At 41.0% G+C, this 21,091-nt stretch overlaps 1 protein-coding gene and 1 pseudogene across 1 annotated transcript; both read left to right on the top strand.

Annotated features, from left to right (window-relative positions):
- The first annotated feature begins 8,168 nt into the window (after positions 1–8,168).
- LOC148011998 (uncharacterized) lies at positions 8,169–9,332 on the top strand. Its single transcript, XM_087668721.1, has one exon. It carries the CDS (start codon positions 8,274–8,276, stop codon positions 9,330–9,332), a length of 1,059 nt encoding a protein of 352 aa, XP_087524847.1. The 5' UTR covers positions 8,169–8,273.
- A 704-nt stretch (positions 9,333–10,036) lies between these two features.
- The window catches only part of LOC148011999 (uncharacterized protein At1g01500-like), a 38,667-nt pseudogene continuing 27,612 nt past the window's right edge, over positions 10,037–21,091 (top strand).

The raw sequence follows: 21,091 nt of genomic DNA on the forward strand, positions 1-21,091 counted from the left end.
TTCCCTTCCGGTCAATTCATTTGTTTCCTTACTGATTTTAGATTCTACATCATCCTTTACAGAGCTAGAACATTCTACCTCGTTGGCTCCTGAGGGATCACCAATCTTTTTCACTAAACAGACACTGCATAATACATGTACCAATACTGGATGGTTTGATGAGCACTAGGGTATATATTTTGAGAAACCAATGTTCATAGATAAAAATCATTCCTCCCCTGGCCAAAGATTCTTTCCAGACTGAAAATCTTATTAATCCGAGGAGCAATAAGCCAAGTTATTGCCACAGTCAGCAAACCAGTTGCTATTAAGATTCCTGTCCCTTCTACTACTGACAGAATTGAGTATGCCCTCATCAGGAACATTGATTGCTTGCTCTGCATCAATCCTTTGCAAACTAGATGATGTGTTGCCACGCAAATCAAACCAAGCCAATACCTCTGACAACTCCCCACTGCTAGTTGATGTGACATGTGTAGCACTCTGTTCTACGATCCAAAAAAACTAGGTACCATCTGTCCCGTACTTCTTATTCTTTGTTGTCCTTGCAATCATCTTCCATAGTTACAAGCTTGTTTCCCATCCATCTGAGGAACAGCTAATCCTTTTGAACTGGCTGCGTAAGGCATCGGTTCATCTCCACTTCTTCTTCGCTCAACAGGTGCTTCCCCAAAATAAAATCAAAGCTCTCCTCTTTTAACACTCGTGTCCATCTTTTCTCCAAAATCCTTGTTGTCCCTCCTTCTTCCACGACTTCCCCTCCTTTTCCTGCAGCCTTTCCCCCAAAAACAGTTCAGACCCCCAAAATTAGTCTCTCCTTCTCCTCTTTTAGCTGAGCTCAAAAAAACACTCCTCTTTGACAAGAGTAACTCTCATTTCTTTGCACCCATAGGAGATCTATGCACCAACTTTGATTTTAACCTTGAAGACTAACGTAGGGTATCTTTGGAGTCATGAATTACCCCATTGACAGTCAGCTTTACGATGAGTGATCTGCGCATAAACTTCGACTTCGGCCTTGAGAATTGGGTGGCAAAATGCTCCCTCGGTGCTTCACTAGTGCTTTACTCGCTTAAGCAGCTTTTGAGAGACTTCCTTCAACTCTATGTCATGGGAACTTTTGAACTTAGATGATCGCTTCCACAAAGCTTCCTTTGATTCCACAATTCCCTGCACTTTTCTTAGAGATCATCATTGAAATTATCAACTTGATAATGTCCTTTGGCATTAGTTTTTCATATTTTTCTAACACACACACATCATGCATCCAAACAGAATCACACACACACACTAACGGAATATATACATTGGATACGGGTTATCGTAATGCATCTCACACACAATGAATCACACGCAGAAAAATAACACAAATGCACAACAAAAGAAATGGAGGTGTATACGGCTCGGATGCGCAGCAGCACGACAACGGATCGAAGGTTGGACTCGAGAGCTATGGCTGGGAGAGCAAGAGCAAGAAAGGGAGAGACTAGAAATGGGAACTCCAACAGTCACAATGTGTGACGAGGCCTTCCTTTATTCAAACTATCACTAAAAGAATAAAGAATAAAGTGACGGTGGCGGGCGCCCACCACCAGAAAGCAAAGCTCTGATACCAATTGAAAGGGAGCGACGGATCGAAGGTTGGACTCGAGAGCTATGACAGGAGAGCAAGAGCAAGAAAGGGAGAGACTAGAAATGGGAACTCCAACAGTCACAATGTGTGACCGGGCCTTCCTTTATTCAAATTGTCACTAAAAGAATAAAGAATAAAGTGACGGTGACGGGCGCCCGCCACCTGCAATGTGTAGTGGCGGTGACTGTCAATGTAGTAAGACACGGGCGGCTAGGCAGAGGCGGCTTTACCCCCAACAGTAGTTGCAAATGCTATGTAGATGTGCCATTTGTGCACCTTAGTGTAGTCATCTGGAACATACACCTTGCTGCCTAAATGCCCCACATGTCTACTTATAGTTGTACACCTTCAATAACGACAATTTGAACATATACTCTAGAAGAATGGAAATACATCTCAATAGCTTAATAGTACCACATGTCTTCAATATAATTTTGTAGGGGTACACAAAGAGGCTAGACTCAAAGGGTACATAGGAATCAAAGATTCCCTTTGTTGTGATACTTATGTTACAAACTTAGTAGCAAGTGACACAAAGAAGAAAAATAATGTAGAAAATGTATGTCATGTGAGGAATGTATGACTAATGGTGCATTCAAGAAAGAGAAAGCAAACAATGTTGAACCTTGTCATGTGAGGAAGTAGTATTCAAGGAACAAAATGCATAAAATGTTGAACCTTGTTATGCAAGGAAGCACTAGTAGTGTTATGAGCACGGAAGTGTTCATCAAGTGCTAGGATATTGCTCTCATAACTTACTAGAGAAGAGCTTGAAAGAGAAATTTAACTAGAACTTGATTGCAAGATAAGTCAATTATAAGAGAATGCTCACAAGAGCATGGCTTGATGACAAGACAAGACTAGAACATGATAAGAATTAGAAGAGGACTTACCTCACAAGAGCCTCACAATTGGTGTTGGCAAGACTAAAGGGCTTGTAGCCCATGAACCCTATTTATATTATAGCCTAGGGAGGTTAAGGGAGCTGCATGTCATCACAAGAGGATGCCACATGGCATGACATACACATTGATACATGGCATGACATGCATAATGACACATGGTACACTAACATCAGCAATGACATAAGAGATCATGTAGTTATCTTCTAGAAACGTCATGGAACCGAAGGCTATCCTAGCTTGCATTCAAACCAAGGGTTGTCCTTGATTGAGCATATATTACATTATTCCCCTTTTAGCATCAAATTCCATTAGGGTCGGTGATGTGCTTTTGAATGGGCCTTGGCTTGGTTGGCCATTGAAGATGAAATTTTTGAACCTTAATATGAGCTATTCAAATATGTGAAGCTAGTTCCCATGTTCATTCACCTGCATCATAACCCTTCCAATGGACGAGATTCTATCACCTACCTCTTGAAATTCTTAAATCTATGATTTTTTCTACATCATATTCTTGGTGATCTTCAATTATGATGGGAGGTGATGGCTTTGGTATTCTTCCAATGGCCTCAAAATTAGGAAAACTATATCTATTCATTGAGGTTCATCATATTCCTATGTAAAAACTCCCTAAAAAATCCATGCTGATTTTAGAAATTAATGATACACTTCTATGAAAAATCTATGTATAAAATATAAAAACCCCTTCTATGAATAGATTTACACTTTTTAAAATACTTTGTTTCATGAATGTATATATGTAAGATATCTTTTTTTATATTCCATTTTCTTGAACTCATGCGATGTACATTTTTATGCATAGTGACCCCCACCTCAAGTCAACCATATGAGGGGATCTAAGAGGGACAAACACTCACCACTAACTCACACAATCCTTGTGATGATCCTTACTACTCGCGATGGTGTCCATTGTCTACTACAAAGAGAGAGAGAGAGAGAGAGAGAGAGAGAGAGAGAGAGAGAGAGAGAGAGAGAGAGAGAGAGAGAGAGAGAGAGAGAGAGAGAGAGAGAGAGAGAGAGAGAGAGAGAGAGGATAATGCACCAAAAGGAGATGAAAAATGAAATTAGGAGAAGCATTTATGGGAAATTCTAATTAGAGGTGTCGCTTACATGACACGACTTCATGGACATCATTTATGCCTCGAGATTTAGTTTGCTACATAGTAAAACTTGTTGCATAAGCAATGCTTCAAATTTATCATTTGCATTATTTTCCTATAGTGAAGGAGAAATCCTTTCAATGTATAAAGCCAAGACAGTATCCTTGCCAAAAGGCCCTCAACCCCCTTGCCTGCTAGCAAACTCATCAATATCTAAGAGGGCTTGCAGAAAAAGAGTCAAGTAATTTAAAGCTTAAAGGATCTTCCAAAGAAACATAAATTAAAAAATGTAATTACCTCTTCAATCTCATGAATTTCACTCTCCACATGCTTTTTCAAGTCAACTAGACATGGCCTTCCTACATATGCTAGGGGAGGAGGAAGGGATACCTCACATGACATGGCCGATTCCCTCATGGCATCCACCATAGCATGGGTGGCCTCAAACTCATTAATGTCCAATACAACATTCTCTATTCCATCAAGTGCCTATCTTATGACACCAATAGCATGCTCTAGCTCCTCAAACATGGGAGAAGTAGTGTGACAAACTACAAGGTGGAGATTATATAAAAATAGAAAGTTATAGGATGGGGAAAGCATCAAAAGTATTATATCATCCTCTTGAAACCCGAATATTTCCTCCACAAGGTGAAGAAATAAGAATTTTCCCAAGTGCAAAAAAAAAGGATGGAGACTTGGAAGCTTGCATCATGCTTTCATCAAGGGTATCCTTCTCACTAGTAGGCTCAACCACTAACACAATCTCTATTATCCAAAGAGAAGTCCCCCTACAAGGTAAGGACCAAAATAAACTAGCATACAACTACACATGATCCCTCTCTATCTCCTTCTGTTTGAGTGCCTCATGCACTTTTTACATTTGGATTATGCACATCCCTCAAGAAGCAACCAACTAGTCCTTCACTTTTGGTGTTGAGACTTTTTGGTTTGGTTGGGGGTGGGGGGATGTGGTCTAGTCATCAATGTTGTTAAGTAGAAGATTAAATGTAGCCTATCATAACACCTTGATTATCACTAGTTGCATCAACATTGGTGAAGAATGGGACATTTAAGAAAGTCTGATGAGAGGAAAGGAAAGAAGTATTTGTAGGCATCTATACTTACAAAATAAAAAAGTTAGAGTTAAGAAAGCTTTGTAAAGGCTTCTTGGCCATCATGATCTCATCAACAATAGTAACATGTAAAGCTTTATATCTCTAACAGACTTTTGAAGCAAAGATCCAATTTTAATAGAAAAACATCTACTAGAAAAAAAGAACAATAAGTGGTTGAATCCATGAACATAAGGGAACATGCGCAAGAAGAGGGAACGTTGTAAGAGTGGCTTACAATTTTAAGGTCACAAATGTAAAGGAATATGTTAACTACAAAAAAACTTATAAGTATGTCTAAACTCGTACTTAAGACCCTGTGTTGAAAAGCGCATTTATTTTGCACAAAATAAACATGATTTCTTAGGCCTTTGTTGACGCGCTTACCTGTAATTTTCAAGATACAATATTCATGCGATAATAAACACACAATCAAGGGGGAGGGGGGGGACAAGGAGATGCTAGTTATAGGACTATAGTTGAAACTGAAATTCTACAGCTAGCAACTCCTTGGTTTTCCTTTGCCCTCCCTTGCATGCACATTACACATTGTTTATATGAACTTAACCCACATTGTATTAAAATATACACACGGTATTATTTCTTGACATAACAACATGTTGAAGGACAAAAAAGAGATTGACAAAATTGTACTCTTGTTTCCATTGTAACTAAAATATGAGTTTACATAAAGCCCAAGTCTGGCTTGTGTATCATACAATGAAAATCGAAAGCCATTCAAGCTTATCTTTGATTTTTTAAGTACAAATTCTAGAAAATGTTAATGAGCATGTCTATTGGTGCATGTGGGGCTCACTCCTCAAGAAGTACTTTGTGTGGATGAGGATTTGGATCCCCTCATGTGACAATGTATGCATTGTGCATGGAGTAAGCGTAATGTTTTGCTCACTGTCATACACCTCCACCTTCCCTTGCAATGTTTTGCCAAATAAGCAAGCCATTGCACCACAAATTAAGATTATGGTGCCTACAACCACATAGACAAGGATATGTGCCTCCATCTATAAAATAAAAACAAAGGAAATGAAATTAAGCATATTACTATTAAAATTAAGAGGTATATATCAAAACCATAATCTGAGATCAAAACTATAGATTCTTCTATATTTAAGAAAGTGAAAACAAATACCAAATTGTGAAAAGTCTTGTTCGTCATCATTCTCTTTTTTTTCTTCTCTCATTGTTGCCCTTTGTGTGCCTATATACACAAATAAAGTGACATAATTAAATGTTTGAAAAATAAAAATCAGAGCTCAAAACTTCCTACAAACTCTTTCATAATGTATATAGTTATATTTGAAGTTAACTAAACTTTCTTCCTTCTACATGCAACTCTTATTGTCACCTGTAATAAAGTATTATTGTAGTAACTCTTAGTTAATCCCTAGGAGCCCACCCCACATGCTTAATAATGTTGATTTTTTGGCTTGCTACCCTCCTAAGCGTTTGATTATTTTGGGGTTGAAGTATTTTACCTAATGAAATCATTTACTAAATTGTAGAATTTCACAAGTTGAGATAGAACGACTTGCTTGTCTTTTAGGAAAATGCATTATTGTAACAATTAGGCCATATTTCTTTTTAAGTGGGAGCAACTACTATATTTAGTGGTACATGTTGGCTACTGTATATGAAGTTTGAACATTTCTAACTTTGTCACATTGAAAAATTAAAACAGTAATAATCTCTAGTATGTTGATAATTTAAAATTTCCTATATTGTTAACAATTTTCTATTTATATTTTGATTATGTTATTTTTCTTTAATTTGAATGTTTTAGAGGACATGTAGGTCTTCTTGTAAGCTTTTGCTTCACTTGTTTTCTTAGGTATTTTAGGTGAATGCATCACGAAATTCATTACTATATCGTCCCATGGTTGTTTAGTTGTTTAGGATCTGGCAAAGCAATATAAACCAGCTTTATTGAGAATGGCCTATGTGCGACCATTTTGGAGGATCACAACTTGTAATTATGTGATCGAACTACAAAAATGACTAGTTATATGGGTTAGTGCCACTCTATAGATATTTCTCGAACTTCACTAATATAAACTTCAATGTATCCTCAAATAAATATACAAAACCATGATATCGCATTGGGAAAATTTTGCTTCGTAGGCACATTTTCCATGCAAGCTAGGGTATGTATGCCAAAAGATTGAATCAGCAATAGTAAATGTTGATTCACGTACTCGAGAGGAAATCCTAGTGGGTTCCTCCTCTAAGTAACCAATAAGACAGAAGAATACAAGAGCACCACACCTTAGAAGCCACTTTGGTCCATGAAACCTCCTTTCTCGTGGCCTCAAATAGCATATGGAGGTTGCTAGACTCGAAGCAAGGGCATGTTATAGACGATAGGAATGAGGGAAGATGTCGAAGAGTTAAGAGATGCGTTGAGAAGATTCGCGCATGCACGCTGAGCGTTGAGAGAGAGAGTGTGTGTTGAACGAGAAGAGAATATTGCTTCAGAATAAAATAGGAAGAGATGGGTGGTCATGCATGATGACGGGGGCGAGGGGCAACACGTGTAGAGAGGGCATGTGGTCGTGTCGCGCAAGCCCGCCGACAACCCAGCAATAGAAAGGCGTCTGCGTCCATCGCGACTATTGCTCTCTCCATCAGCACCATCACCATCTCTCTATCACTCCTAGATCGCAGAGAGAGAGAGACAGATCAGCTGCCGCCGCCTCAAGCGCTACTCATCTGTCTTCGTTAATCTGCGCACGAGAGAGCGAGAGAGAGCTGCCGCCGCTTCAAAGCTCTAGTCATGATCTCTCCCTTCCATCCTCCGCCCCTTTTTCCCGATGAAAACACCCTCTGTTTCATATAATAATACTATACCTGTCTTAGGTTTTTATTGCTAAGCCTGCAGCAACCCTAACTCATCCGTCCTGCAATATACCATATCCGCCTCTCATCCTTGTTAATCTCCAGCCTTGCCCTAATTTGACCTAATTCTATCCTTGCAAGCCGCGTATCTTGATGTAGTCGATCCTTAATTCCTTACTTAACCCTTGATGCAAAACTTTATCAGGTCATCTACCCTCGGCTCCAGTCCTGTAATGATTCATTACTCCCAGCCCTACATGCAATATTATGAGGTCATCCCTCTGCTTAGTAGTCTCAGTATGAGAGCATGATCACCCCTGCCCTTCTTCTACTGATCAGACCAGGCCCTACAATACGTAGCCATGTTTTCTGCAACTACTTTCCCTCATCTGAACAACTGTCTGCAATATTCCTCCCCTTATGGTGCCAGAGCTTATTGTCATTTGAGGTGCACTGATCTGCTTTAAACTTGCAGTTATCGAGGTCCGCTAATCTGGTTTCAACCTCACTGTTATCGCGCATCGGCCTGCACTGCAGCCACTTGGATTGCTTCCCTCTGCTCCTTTATATTGCTCTTAATTTAACCATTGCCTGAAGTTGGAATTATCGCCTGCACCCAGCACATAGCCTATTAAAAATCCTACACAGAATGAGTACAAATCATGTAGACACTCCTCAGCTCTTCCCAGCTCGCGAAGGCCCTGCTTGGCTCGAGAACTTCTTGATGGCTACTTACTTTAACCCTTGTCAAGAGCATAAATTCAATAAGAACGAGAGGAATCATTTCTGCATTGATTGCATTGAGGGTCCACTGTGCTCACGCGGTCTGCTGTCACATTCGAACCATCGGACCCTGCAAGTGCGTAAAGCATCCCATGCTGATGGAGTGCGCGTGGAGAATGTGTGCAAGCTTCTTGATATATCTGGGATACAGACTTACATCATCAACAATCACAGGATTGTGTTCCTTCTGAGGCTGGCAAAAGGAAAGCTGGTGGGCAAAGGGGGCACCTCACGGAGCTGTCAAACATGCGGGAGGGTTTTGAATGACCACCCTATGAGGTTTTGCTCCATCAAATGCAAGCTTCAGGCTGTACGGGATGGTATTGGGGGTGGTTCACTTACTCTCTCGCCAGAGATGAAGACAAACCTTCTTGCAGGTAGGGGCCTGAACTTTGTCCTCAACGGACAGACACATGCACAAGCTGGTAGTCGATTCGACAGCATACCATCTGCAAGAGTGCAGACAAATGGAGGAAATGGGAGCTTTACCTGCGACCCCCATTCCAGAGATAAAATGAGTCATGCGGGCATGCAGAAACGTAAATTGGAGCAGGTGGCATTGGAGGATGCACGGCTGGACTCCCTGGATCATCCCCTCTTGTCTCCTGTTTCTGTTCTTCAGGCACTTAGACCATCAATGGGTTTTGCATTGGACCATCTAGGTCAAAATAAAACCCTAGCAACTATGGCTAGTAGAAAAGACTTGGCTAAAGCCCTGAAATCCCAATCAGAACATCTCCAGGGATTTCGCTTGGACAGTACTTCTAGCAATGCACGGGCTTCGCCAACAATCCATGATTACAGGGATGAGCTAGAGGACCAAGAAGATATGAGACTGGAGGTGGAATTGATCCGAAGAATGCTGCTTTCGGGCCACAGGCGAAAGAGCAGAAAGGGCTTGCCTCATAGAGCCCCACTTTGCTAGATGTATTGGTGATGAGAGCAATGCATGCGGGTGATGATGGAAATGCATGATGCCAGGTGAAGGGCTGCATTTCCTATCATTGATCATACACTTCTGTTGGATATGGTTTGAAGGATTGTACAAGGCATTGATGGATTTATGAAGTGTCCTGCTCCTGCATGTAATAGTACTAGGTTACTGTGTCACTAGAAATTGACAGTGGGGCTGACATTATCTGTTTCTTCCTGGAAGACAGTTCAGGAGAATGTAGTGAATGTTGTCATAACAGATTGGTGTCAAGTATCATCCTTAAATCTCAGGGTTATAACATAATCGCTGTTTAAGCGCCCTCCGACACTGGACAGTGATAATAGTTTGTCCATGTATAGATATATAAGGTATAGTGCAGACAAGATTTCTTTGTTGAGATTGTATGCGAATGCTGAAAACTTCAACTAGTTATATGTCTGTATACAATCAGAACATTCTCTGGCTGTGGAAAGTGGTTATGTTAATTAAACGTGGGTATGCTTTTGATATGCCAGTGAACAATATTTATAATTATATGTGGATGGCTCATGTGGATGTAGATTCATAGATTCAAGGTTACCAATGTTAAAAAAAGCGAGCTGCACATATGCGAGCCTAACCCACTAAGATTATCATGCTGATTATATATTGTGATAGTAATTATGGATGTTTGTTTGAGCTGTGTGATCGCCGACATGCCTCAGGGTTATAACAGATATCACACTGGACAGGGAGAGACTTACGTTGCAGTACATGTACAAAATGCAAAGGTATAATTTACAGAAGATCCCTTCTGAAATGTATGGTGACAAATTTTTTAATAGTCTCGTGGTGAATCAGAACATCTAAATAATAATGTTAGATGTTAGATTGGCGGTGGCTATTACATCTGTATTGAGTTGAAGTAGTTATTTAGAGCAATTACATTTAGATTATACGTGGAGTACATGCAATATATATTGTATAGTCGATCCTCCAAAGTTATGTTAGAATAATGTTTTGCACTGTTGATAGACTAATATGCATATATAAGGTTTGAAGTTGTATTCAAATGAATGTACGTAGCCCAACAAATCAAAAATATCATTCCCTTTTTCTTTGTGAGAATTGGGATGGCTATATATACAGAATCCTGTATTTGTTTGATGTTATAATTGAATGTCTTTCAAGGATGTTTTGAGACTAATCCTATATGGCATTCTTAGTGTTCATGAAACATGTCATCCTCCTTTGCTAAAATTGAGATGGCTACATATACAATCTATATTTGTACTATATTACGATCAAAAGGCATCTGTGCGCACATGCACGCACCATCATTAGTTGGAATTATTCTAACCTTTGTATTAATTTCGGGATTTACATGCCATTCACCTATAATTGTTAATCCCTAGTATATCATTCGGGATGCACATGCCACTTAAGTTTTGTTTGCATGTGGGAGTGGTAAACAAATATATTGAGAGGGTTAAAGGCTATTTTTGAGGTTCATTGACTAATACTTAGTGGCATAGATATCCCTCTTAACAAAACTAATTTCCCCTCGCCCTTGCCACAATTGTTAAAAGGATCAGAGCTTTTGTGCTCTCCCTCCCATTGAGCTTCATCTACAACTCACCTCCATGAAATTGCCGTCATTGGGAGTTGTATACAATGAGTTGATTGGATCATGATACACAAGCACTAGCGCACTGATTTAGAATGAACCATTCATCGGAATTGGGATTGTCCTTAACCATTCATCGGAATTGGGATTGTCCTCAAGAGTTGAAATATCATCAAGAGGATGTAGGGACATGGTAAAGATTGTGAGATAATATGGCATACCTTTGATCAAGGTGTTATGCCCTAGTCAACTAGCAACATACAACTCCTACTAAGTGAAGAGTTATCAATGAGACAAGAGGCATTGGAACTCTTTAGATAGCTTGATGCCTTGAATGGTTTGAGGTGGGTAATTGTAAAGATTAGCTTTATTATCCTCTTATTATCCTACCTTTTCCCTTGCCATTTTTGCATAGGATTCCCTTCGTTACTAGTGTGAATTGCCCCTCTATAATAAAGTGGGGTTAACTGCTGCAAGTGCAAAAGGTCTCCATATTCCTTTGAAAAGTTGGTGTTGTATTTATTAATTGGATATTTTATTGAGAGCTATCAAAATTTGTATACAAATTGAGTGCCACCATAAGACTAGGATGTGCACAATCTAATTTCTATATTTAAAGCAAGGTCTAGGTGCATACAAAAGTAGGGAAGTGCGGTCATATGGCCACAAAGAGGGTTGGATGCCCAAGGAGAATGGGAAAACCCTAACCCTCAAAATCATGTATTTCAAGGATGGAAAAAAATAGAAAAAGATGTTCATGTGTGCCCTCTGTTCGAGTAAAAGCCAAATGGTAATACAATTGAGCAGGCACCCCTTCTATAAGTATACATCGTATAATCATATTTGAGTGAAGATAATAAAGAATAACGTTACCATTCATTTTATATCACACAACTCTCTTATGTTCTCTCTCTCTCAACCCTCTTATTGCACTCCACAGCTTCTACCTCATATCCCACCATTGTTTCCCTCTCAATAACTGATATTAGAGGTGTTTGGTGTTCGTAGTAGAAGCTTGTTCTTGGAGCAAGGAGTGTGAGAGGGGTGGCTTTCTTATGAAGGTTGAGGATTTAACCTCTTCTTCAACATTGACACTTGCTACCTACACATTGATAGAAGTAGTATTCTCATCACTAGGATCTCAATCTAGGTGAAATAGGTGCGTAAGCCATTGAGACTTGATTTGGGGCAGCAACCCATTTTTGGCATTGATTTGGGTAGCCATTAATGGTTGGGATTGAAGCAAACAACTTGGCTTTGAATACTCAAGAAGAGATCTCAGTACATGGTTTTGATGTATGCAAGCATGAGGCCTACCTAAACAAGGGGTAGCTCATCTCTTGGAAGTAGGGGAGCTTCTTGTTGTTGCAAGCAAAGGGTTTAAGTAAAGGGGCGCTCAAGATGGGGCCTTAAGTAAAGATTCTACTTGTGTATGTAACAAAGAAAAGAAAAGAGAGAGAGACTTGATTATTTACTCAAATCACACTGTCTATGGATTATATCGTTGATCCAAATACACGAGGAGATAGTTTTATGCTTAAAATGACGTGTCGATGTGTTTTTTTCAATTGGCCCACTCGTGCCATTTTTTCATATACTTTTTTTATATCATACAGACCTTTTTGTAAGATTCCAATATTAGTAACCCTTGGCTTCAAATTGCACATAGATTTTGATGGATTTGTCATCTTGAAGGATTTTCCATGCTAGTTTATGCTCACTTTGCATCAATTGTGTGGGCTAATATTGATTTATGAAGGTAGTTTGCATGTACTTGGTCTCCCATAGTTGTTTTATGCTTGGAAGATAGCCAAAATAGTTGAAAAAGATTGCAAATTTTTCATATCCTTGAATTTAATGCTATAAGTATCATTTTTTTCATCAGCTTTTTGTTGGTTTGATATTTGGATAACCATTACTTGGCTTTTAGGGCACCCCATTTACAATCCATTGGTCTATTTTGAGCTTGCAATTGGGTATATATTGTTTTTTATGTACAAACATACTTTTGTCATTATGGCTTCTACATTGAGTTCAAAGAATACATTATCTAATATTAACACTACAACATATACATGCTATAACGACGTTTTCTTTATATATGAAAAATATCCCCGTCGTCGCTATTAGCGTCGCTACAAAACCGTCGCTATTTGCCTCGCTATTTTCGTCGGTATTAGCGATGCTAATACCGACGAAATTAGCGATGAAAATAGCGACGGTTACAGAGGAATTTCCGACGCTAATACCGACGATTGTAGAATTATTTTGCGACGCTAATACCGATGGTTACAGAAAAAAAATTTTGTTAAGAGCCACACAGGGCTAAGAGACAATTTCTGCTGTTAAAGAAGTTAGACAATCGATCCCAAATAATGACAAGACTTTGCAAACAAGTACTTTCATGACATTAATTAACACAAATGTGCACTGCATTGATAAAGAAAATAATAGAACTTAAATTGAGAAGTGCTACTGCGACAAAGCAAATATGTATACACCTGTACATCAATATGTGGTGAATAACATGGAGATGTGTATATGGAATCATGCTACAACATAGAAGTCTGAATCATATACACTTAGCTATTACATATGGAGAATAGAGGCCATAAGGCCTTACATAATACAAGATGGGGAGTAATCCTATGTAGCCTAATCTGCTCTCCATGACTCATCCGCATCAGACAACTCCTCTCGTTGTAGTGGCATATTGAAGGGAGCCTGCAACAGCAAATACATATATAATTGTGAGTACCAAATACAAACTGACATATAATGACAGATTTCTCAAATTAGGAATGATATTTATTACTACTTATCGGTCCTCCGCGAGCATAGAGCTTCTCGATTAGGGCACTCAAGCCATGCTTCTCCCCGTATGTCACCTCTAGTGCAATCGGGTCACGATTCGTAAAACCTTTCTGTGGCACACAAACATTGAAAAACAACGTACTTGAGATTCATGTTCGAAATACATACATCAACATGGATGAATTGATAAGTGCTACTGCAAAAAAGGATGTGAAAATACATACGTGGAGGAGTGGATTTCGTGTACTTCTTGTCGGCCCTAGGAGTGATCGGTGGGGTGCGTGAAGGAGTGGGAGCAGTAGACGTCTGCCCGCCACCGCCAGTGAAAGACGGTGTCGACTCCCTGGTGGCAGTGCGAGTGGGAGAGACTGCATCTGTATCCCCACAACAGGAGCTGCCTCCTCCTCGACTACGTGAGATCAAATACCTCTTCAAACTCCCTCGCTTCCTACTTATCTACCTCAAGCACCGGTTCGGAGGGAAAACCCTTACTTCGATGCTCGATTCGAAGCGCGCAAGCGCTCAAGGCTTGAATCTGTTGGTCCTGGCAAACAGAACCAAAATGTGGGAGCTTTCACTCAACCGCCAAGACCCACGGACCTCTTGTTGTTTCAAGCGTTCCAAGCCAAGCACTAATGGCTATCTCTTACATAGCCGACGTGCCATCCATATCTACGGGTGTAGTGAGCTTACCTCTATGCTGATCGAGTTACCTCCTCTCCCGCGCACTCGGGTAGCTCCACGATCCAAGTGCAAGCCTCAAGCAAGCTCCATCCTCAAGCTCCACGCTCCAAGCTCCATCACCGTGAGCAAGAGAAGAGAAGAGAAGAGAAGAGAAGAAGAGAGGAGAAGATGAAGAGCTTCTCCTCCCCGGTCCCTCACCCTCTAAAGCAAAGCGAGACCTACGACTGCGTCTACTGGAGACCGAAGCATCGGACCGTCTAGAGCCTGCCGATTGTGCTGAGGTAGAACGGGAAAGCTGTGCATCAGCTCTATCTCTGACCCGTGCTAGCTGCTCCGGTGAGAAAGCTAGCATCGCGTCAATGTCGTCATCTGTAAAATCGCGACTCATCCTACCGTCCGTGCCCAAATCCTAAACCTGCACATACAAGGAAAAATAATAATATTAGATAATGAATTGCAATACATCATAAAACTAAGACTTAATTTGCAAGACTTCATTTTAAAATAATAATAATAATTAGATAATACAAAACACCATACTCCAAAAATATGCAAACTGTCCTAACCGATTTGCAAAAAGTGGCATTGCTGTAGTGGGAGGAACATTTTGATCGAGTCACTTTTGTTTAGGGTTCCACAATCTCATCTTGACATAGCTCAGTATACACCGAGAGATCTATACAAAATTCTCCACAAAATGAGGACTCTGCTTCATTTTCAAAAAACCCATCCTCTATCTCCTCTATATCCATAGGTGAGATGTCTTGGTCCTCCAAGCGGTTCATCCTAGTTTCTTATATGCCTTCTATCATTGCCGCTATTAAATGTGTCTCTTCTACGATCGGTACGGGGGTTCTGGCAAATACGAGGATACTCCTAGATGTCATGGGAATGACATACCACCATTGAGGTTGTTGCGGATTAGGGAAAAAGACGACCTGATCCATATTACGATTAGTATAAAAGTCCATTTGAGATTGCTAAAGCGCGTCAAGTATTAGGGACTCTTACCTGCTCACAATGATTTGGCAAAACAAATGTATCACTCAAATCGGTCCACTTCTTCGTTGAGTCAATCTCAACAAAGCCACTTGGCCCTCGCCGAACAGTTGCACCTGCTCCTTCGAGAGTAACCTTGAACCATTGCACATCAAATATGGTCACGGAGAAACTTCAATAGTCCACTGCAAGGATACTCTGTAAACATCTGAAATACTCCATCTCTGCAACTACACGGTTTGGATCTGTGGCACGTTGTTGGCTTTCCTGCTCAAACATTGCCATCACTCCACAGTCCATTGTCGAGTGTAACTTGTCGATGTGCTCTACTCTGAAATGTCATCCACGTGACCATGCTGCACTATGGACCTTATACTGGGAGAAGAACAAGTATATTAGTTGCGATTTGCAGTATAGATTGTAATTTCTTGGGATTGCATCCATGTGAGATGTCCCACTCTTCTTCAGTAACTGTTTCTCCATCTTGAGATGCTTTGGTTAGGGCCTCATATAGCCATCTAGTGGACATGAGTAGAGGCATCTCCTCTAAGCCCTTCGGATATCGAATGGGCCATTGCCGCGTACTCCGTCGAAAGTCAGATCTTGCAGACTCTCGCTCAGCTCGAGCATCCTCATACCATTGCAACCACTTCTCCATTGTAGCGCTATGCAGCATATGAAATCGGTTCACCTTGGACTCCATGGATGCGTCCATCTTCTTCTCTATTCCATTTCCCACTAGGACATCTCCATTCAGACGATCATCCTCCTTAAGTGACCATATCAAGCCTTTGTAAAGGCTGTAAAGGATGTTAAGGAGCTAACTTCTAAGATAACCCCAAACTGTTATACTTAAATCAATTACATGTCATATAGTAATGAGAGAGAACTTACCGCAATCTCATAATTCAAGACTGCTTGGTCGATTATCTCAACTCAAAACTCTCCATACCGTTGCACATGCTCTATGGACAAACGACGTTTCCGACGAATGGCCAATTTGCATTGCGTGCATGGATAGGGGACACATTGATTGAGCCAAGCCTCACGATCCCCACCATGTTAGTTGTGAGTGCTAGACATCTTGACTGCGATGTAATGGAATGATAATTTAATAACGATTCTATATTGTATATTGGGACCACTTCACTATATATATTTCAGGTCCTTTTTTTTTCGTACCTATCTCTTTGAGTTCGGCTCTAAACTTATCTATCTTTGAGGTCGGCTCTAAACTATGCTCACACACATACATTTTTATAACAGTTAATAGATCTTCCACTATGCCTTGAAAGGCACAACTCCTTTTGAAGCCTTTATTGGTCAAACACTAGTAGTGAGTTGTTTGAAAGTTTTTGGAAGCATTACTTATGCTCATAGAAAGAAATTAGACTCTAAATCTCTCAAACGTATTCTCATGAGTAATAGTAACATCACCAAAGCATTTTACTTTTATGATCCTAGAAAGAGGTATTTCTACATCTAGAAATATCATTGTGGATGAATATGTAGTTTAGAAAGATCTTGCAAAAGATACAATCCAAACAAAACAAGCATCTCATTTCTCTTTCTCTACATATCTATCTCTCTCACTCTCTCTCTAAAATTATAATCAAGCAAAACAAGCATCCCCCCACTACAAGATATAGACCTTATACCGACGTTTAAAGCGACAAAAATACAAACAACAAAATTTACCCCCGTTGTCACAAAAAGCGTCGTTATTGACGACGCCATAGAAACGTCGCTATTGGCATCGCTATTTGCGTCGCTATTGGCGTCGCTATTGGGTCGCAAATGCGACGCATATAGCGACGCACCCAGTAAATTTGCGATGCACATAGAGACGCCAATAGTGACGCGAGCAGTAAATTTGCGACGCAAATAGCGACGGTAACAGGGAAAAAAAAATTGTAGCACTGTGTGCTGTATGAGAGCCATACAAAATAGTTTATGCACTACTGTATACAAAGCGCTTGCAAACAAAAAGAATGTATACTGAAATCATAAAACTGATACATGAAATAAATACATGATCGCATAAAAAGTGATTGGTACAATCATGACAGGATATCACTAATACATAGAAAATGTCTACATAGATCAGGTGACTAAAAAATAAAGGTGTGTGAGCTCCAAGGATCCAAGGGCGAGCTAGAAATCCTCGTCCCCCGAAAGCTCGTCCCGCTACAAAGGAGCATCGAACGGATTCTGCAGAAAAAGAAACAACACATCAATCCACCATTCAATAATGCATTCAAATATCTCATGGTAACTACGGACAAGAAAGATGAGTGACTTACAGGGCCGCCGCGTCTATACAATCAGTCGATCAATGCATTGAGACCGTGCCTCTCTGCATATCGAGTCAAGGCCTTGCGGATCGCGATTTGTAATGGAGTGCTGCAAAGAAAACAAAATGCTAACTGTTAGAAACATGATTGTCAATACAAAGAATATTTCAAAAAAATAAACAAGCAAAACAAAAGAGAAACTTACAAAGTTCTCCAAATATGTCCTGTGGCCGCCACTCCCAAGATGATGGACCACTCTGGCCTCGAGTCGTGCCCCCGCCGCCTCGTGCTGCTGACTCCAACGTCCTGGAAAATCTGTAGAATCCTCCCTTAGTCGGCGCCAGTCGTCTGCATCTAACCACTTGGGCTTTGCAGCCCCACTCTTGATTGCCTTGCGTGCGTCAAATCGTCTATGTGACATGTATGCACGCATGCAATCCATCATCCAGCCGGAGAGAATCTATCTACTGCGGCTGGCACCGGAAACTCCTCGTGCAAGGATGCTACTATGTAGTCCTTGGTCCCCTCCGGTATGTTCTTCCAATGATCCAGGACGTTGTGCCGAAAAACTTGTTGGCACAACTCTCTCATGCAAGCCATCACCCTCCTCCCCTCATCATTCATGATGATGGCTCCTGACCTACTATCAACCAGATATCCATAACCACTAGGAGTCTGCCTAAGATGGGTCCTCTCCCATCTTCGTCCACGCTCCTGGGCATATCCAGGAGACCCCTCTACATCCGGTGTACCGACGGGGGTAACCTCTCTTGGAGTGGCACCCAAAGGGGTGCCACCAAAAGGGGTGCCACCTACTAACGACTGCGCAAAAGCCGGAGTAACTGGAGTAGACATCCCCACAGGTGTGACAAATCCTGGAGGTGACGCAGCTCCAGCTGAATGACGAGACGGAGACACCACATCCGTGTCTCCACAGCAGCATCCCCCTGATCCCGATGCAGTCCCTCCCTCTGCCCAAGTCATGAGCATCGAGATCGTCTGCTCGAAGCTGAAGCATCTGATCGCGCTAAAGCAGATCTAGTAGAGCGCTCTGACGAAGAACGAGACAGCTCCTGGTCTGCCATCTCTCTGAATCGCGTGAGCTGGTCTGGAGACATGCGCGCAAAGATGTCCTGCAACTCCTCATCGCTCATCCCTCGACTCATCCTGAAAATGTCACCTGCACAGATAAAAAATGGTGTTAGAATAATCAATTTAAATTATACAAAGCACAGTAATATAAATCATTTTTAAAAAATCCCTCTTAAAATGCATATCTTATGTACCTTTATAAGATATCTAAACAACGAATTGAGTAAGTGGATGCTCCAAGAATGAAGTATCATATGGTCCCATGTTAATCTCCTGACACAACTCCGCATACACTGGAAGGTCGATAGACATGTCAGCACAAAAGAATGAGTATGCCTCATTCTCAAAAAATTCTTCGACTCCTGTATTTCCATCATTGTTAGCCGATGCGGGCTCCAAGCTTGCGGCGGCCTCCACCCCTTGTAATATCGACCCCTCTATTTGCATATTATCTTCATCTATGCTCTGAACATCGCTTTGATCATATACTCTTGCACTTCGGGGAGTTGAAGATATAACATACCACCATCGAGGTTGTCAGGGGTTTGGATAGAAGATTACCTGTTCACAAACACGTACAAAGCAAGTTCAAACCATTATGACATAAACCATGTCGTATTACAATTAGCAAGCAAATGACTCTATGCACCTGTTCACAATGGGCCGGCAACACAAAGATGTGGCGCAAATTCGTCCATTTTTTTTCGGAATCTATTTCAAGAAATCTAGATGGACCTCGTCGAACTGTTGCTCCAGCTCCTTCAAGTACCACTTTGAACCACTACACATCGAATAGTATCATGGAGAAGCTACGGTAATCCACCGTAATAATACTTTACAAGTTCCCAAAATACTCCATCTCATCCACAACCGTGTTCGGATCCGTTGCTCGTCGCCGGCTCTCTTGCTGCCATGACACCACAGTCCATTGTGGAGCGCATTTTGTCAATACGCTCCACGCGAAAATGCCGTCCGCGCAATTTCAAAGCCACCTCAAATCATTGGCATATGATATACCAATGTAGTAGCATCAATAGTATACATTAGGAGTGCATATAGAACACCCGAATCATAGCTAGAAGCAATAGGCACATAAAATCCCTATTAAAAGAGGTTCAGCCCTACTGTATACAACAATGAATACACTGTCAAACCAAGCTATTTCAATACCAAAATCAGCTCCAAATCCAACGCATAACATGGGCATAACATTCCTATACATGTAGACATCACTTTAGCATAATCGAGCATCATAAGACCCTTAAAGCTGACCACCATAGAAGCATCAAATAGAGTGCTGCCCTATATTTCCAGCCAGCAACCCTCAGCCAAAATAGAGTAAATGAAGTGGTTAAATCAGTCCAAAATCAACTCCAAGCAATGACATAGCATCCTCGAATATATAAGCATCAACCAAGCATAATCGGGTATCATCCAACCAATGGCAATGAGTGTAGACATCAAAGATAAGTGCTACCCTATTTTATGACAGTTTGTGGACTATTATTAACAACCCAAAACTGAAGCTTAGTGCTCAAATAGAATGCCAAGAGTGGAAGGATCAATGCCAAGTATCAAAACCAAGTGTATAAGTGCTCGTATCGTTGTGCCCAATGAATAATATATGCTATAGGAGATAAAAAACTTGAGTTGTTGCTAAAAAAGGGCCTATTCCACACAACATGATCCTGCACCACCAAGGTGAGGGCTATGGGGGACTGCTCCAACTTACTCGAGAAGGCTCAAAGAGTGCCCAAGAAGAATGCAACTGATAGGAAGCTCGAACGGAGTGGCTGTGGCTGCCAACAAAGAGATGATTGAAGTAGGTATTTGGATGAAAGTTGAGAGTGTGCTAGACCAAGCTCAAGCTCGTGAAGAAGAAGGCTCTGATACCAGCTGAAAGGAGGTGAGTGTTGAAGTGGAAGCAAGAGCGGGAGCAAGAGCTATGGTGGAAGGAGCAAAAGCAAGAGAGAGACACACACATAATGTGGGAACTCCAACAGTCACAATGTGTGATCAGCCTTCCCTTTATTCAAATGTCATTGAAAGAATAAAGAATGAAGTGACAGTGATAGGTGCCCGCTGCCTGCAGTATGCACGCGCAAGTACTGTCAGTGTAGTAATACACGGGCGACTAGGCAGAGGTGCCTTTACCCCCCAACATCCTTCACTTATACATAGACTACACAAGCATGAAAGAATAGTACAGTCAAGGCGGTCATGTGTCGATTTTCCTTACAAGAGTGCTTGTCGAATCTTTG

The sequence above is a fragment of the Lygodium microphyllum genome, chromosome 27, assembly GCF_053477565.2.
Source record: "Lygodium microphyllum isolate KBCC chromosome 27, Lygodium_microphyllum_v1.1.10, whole genome shotgun sequence".
Classification (NCBI taxonomy): Eukaryota; Viridiplantae; Streptophyta; class Polypodiopsida; order Schizaeales; family Lygodiaceae; genus Lygodium; species Lygodium microphyllum.

Coding starts and splice junctions, on each gene's coding strand:
- LOC148011998 (XM_087668721.1), top strand. CDS start 8,274: ATGAGTACAAATCATGTAGACACTCCTCAGCTCTTCCCAGCTCGCGAA.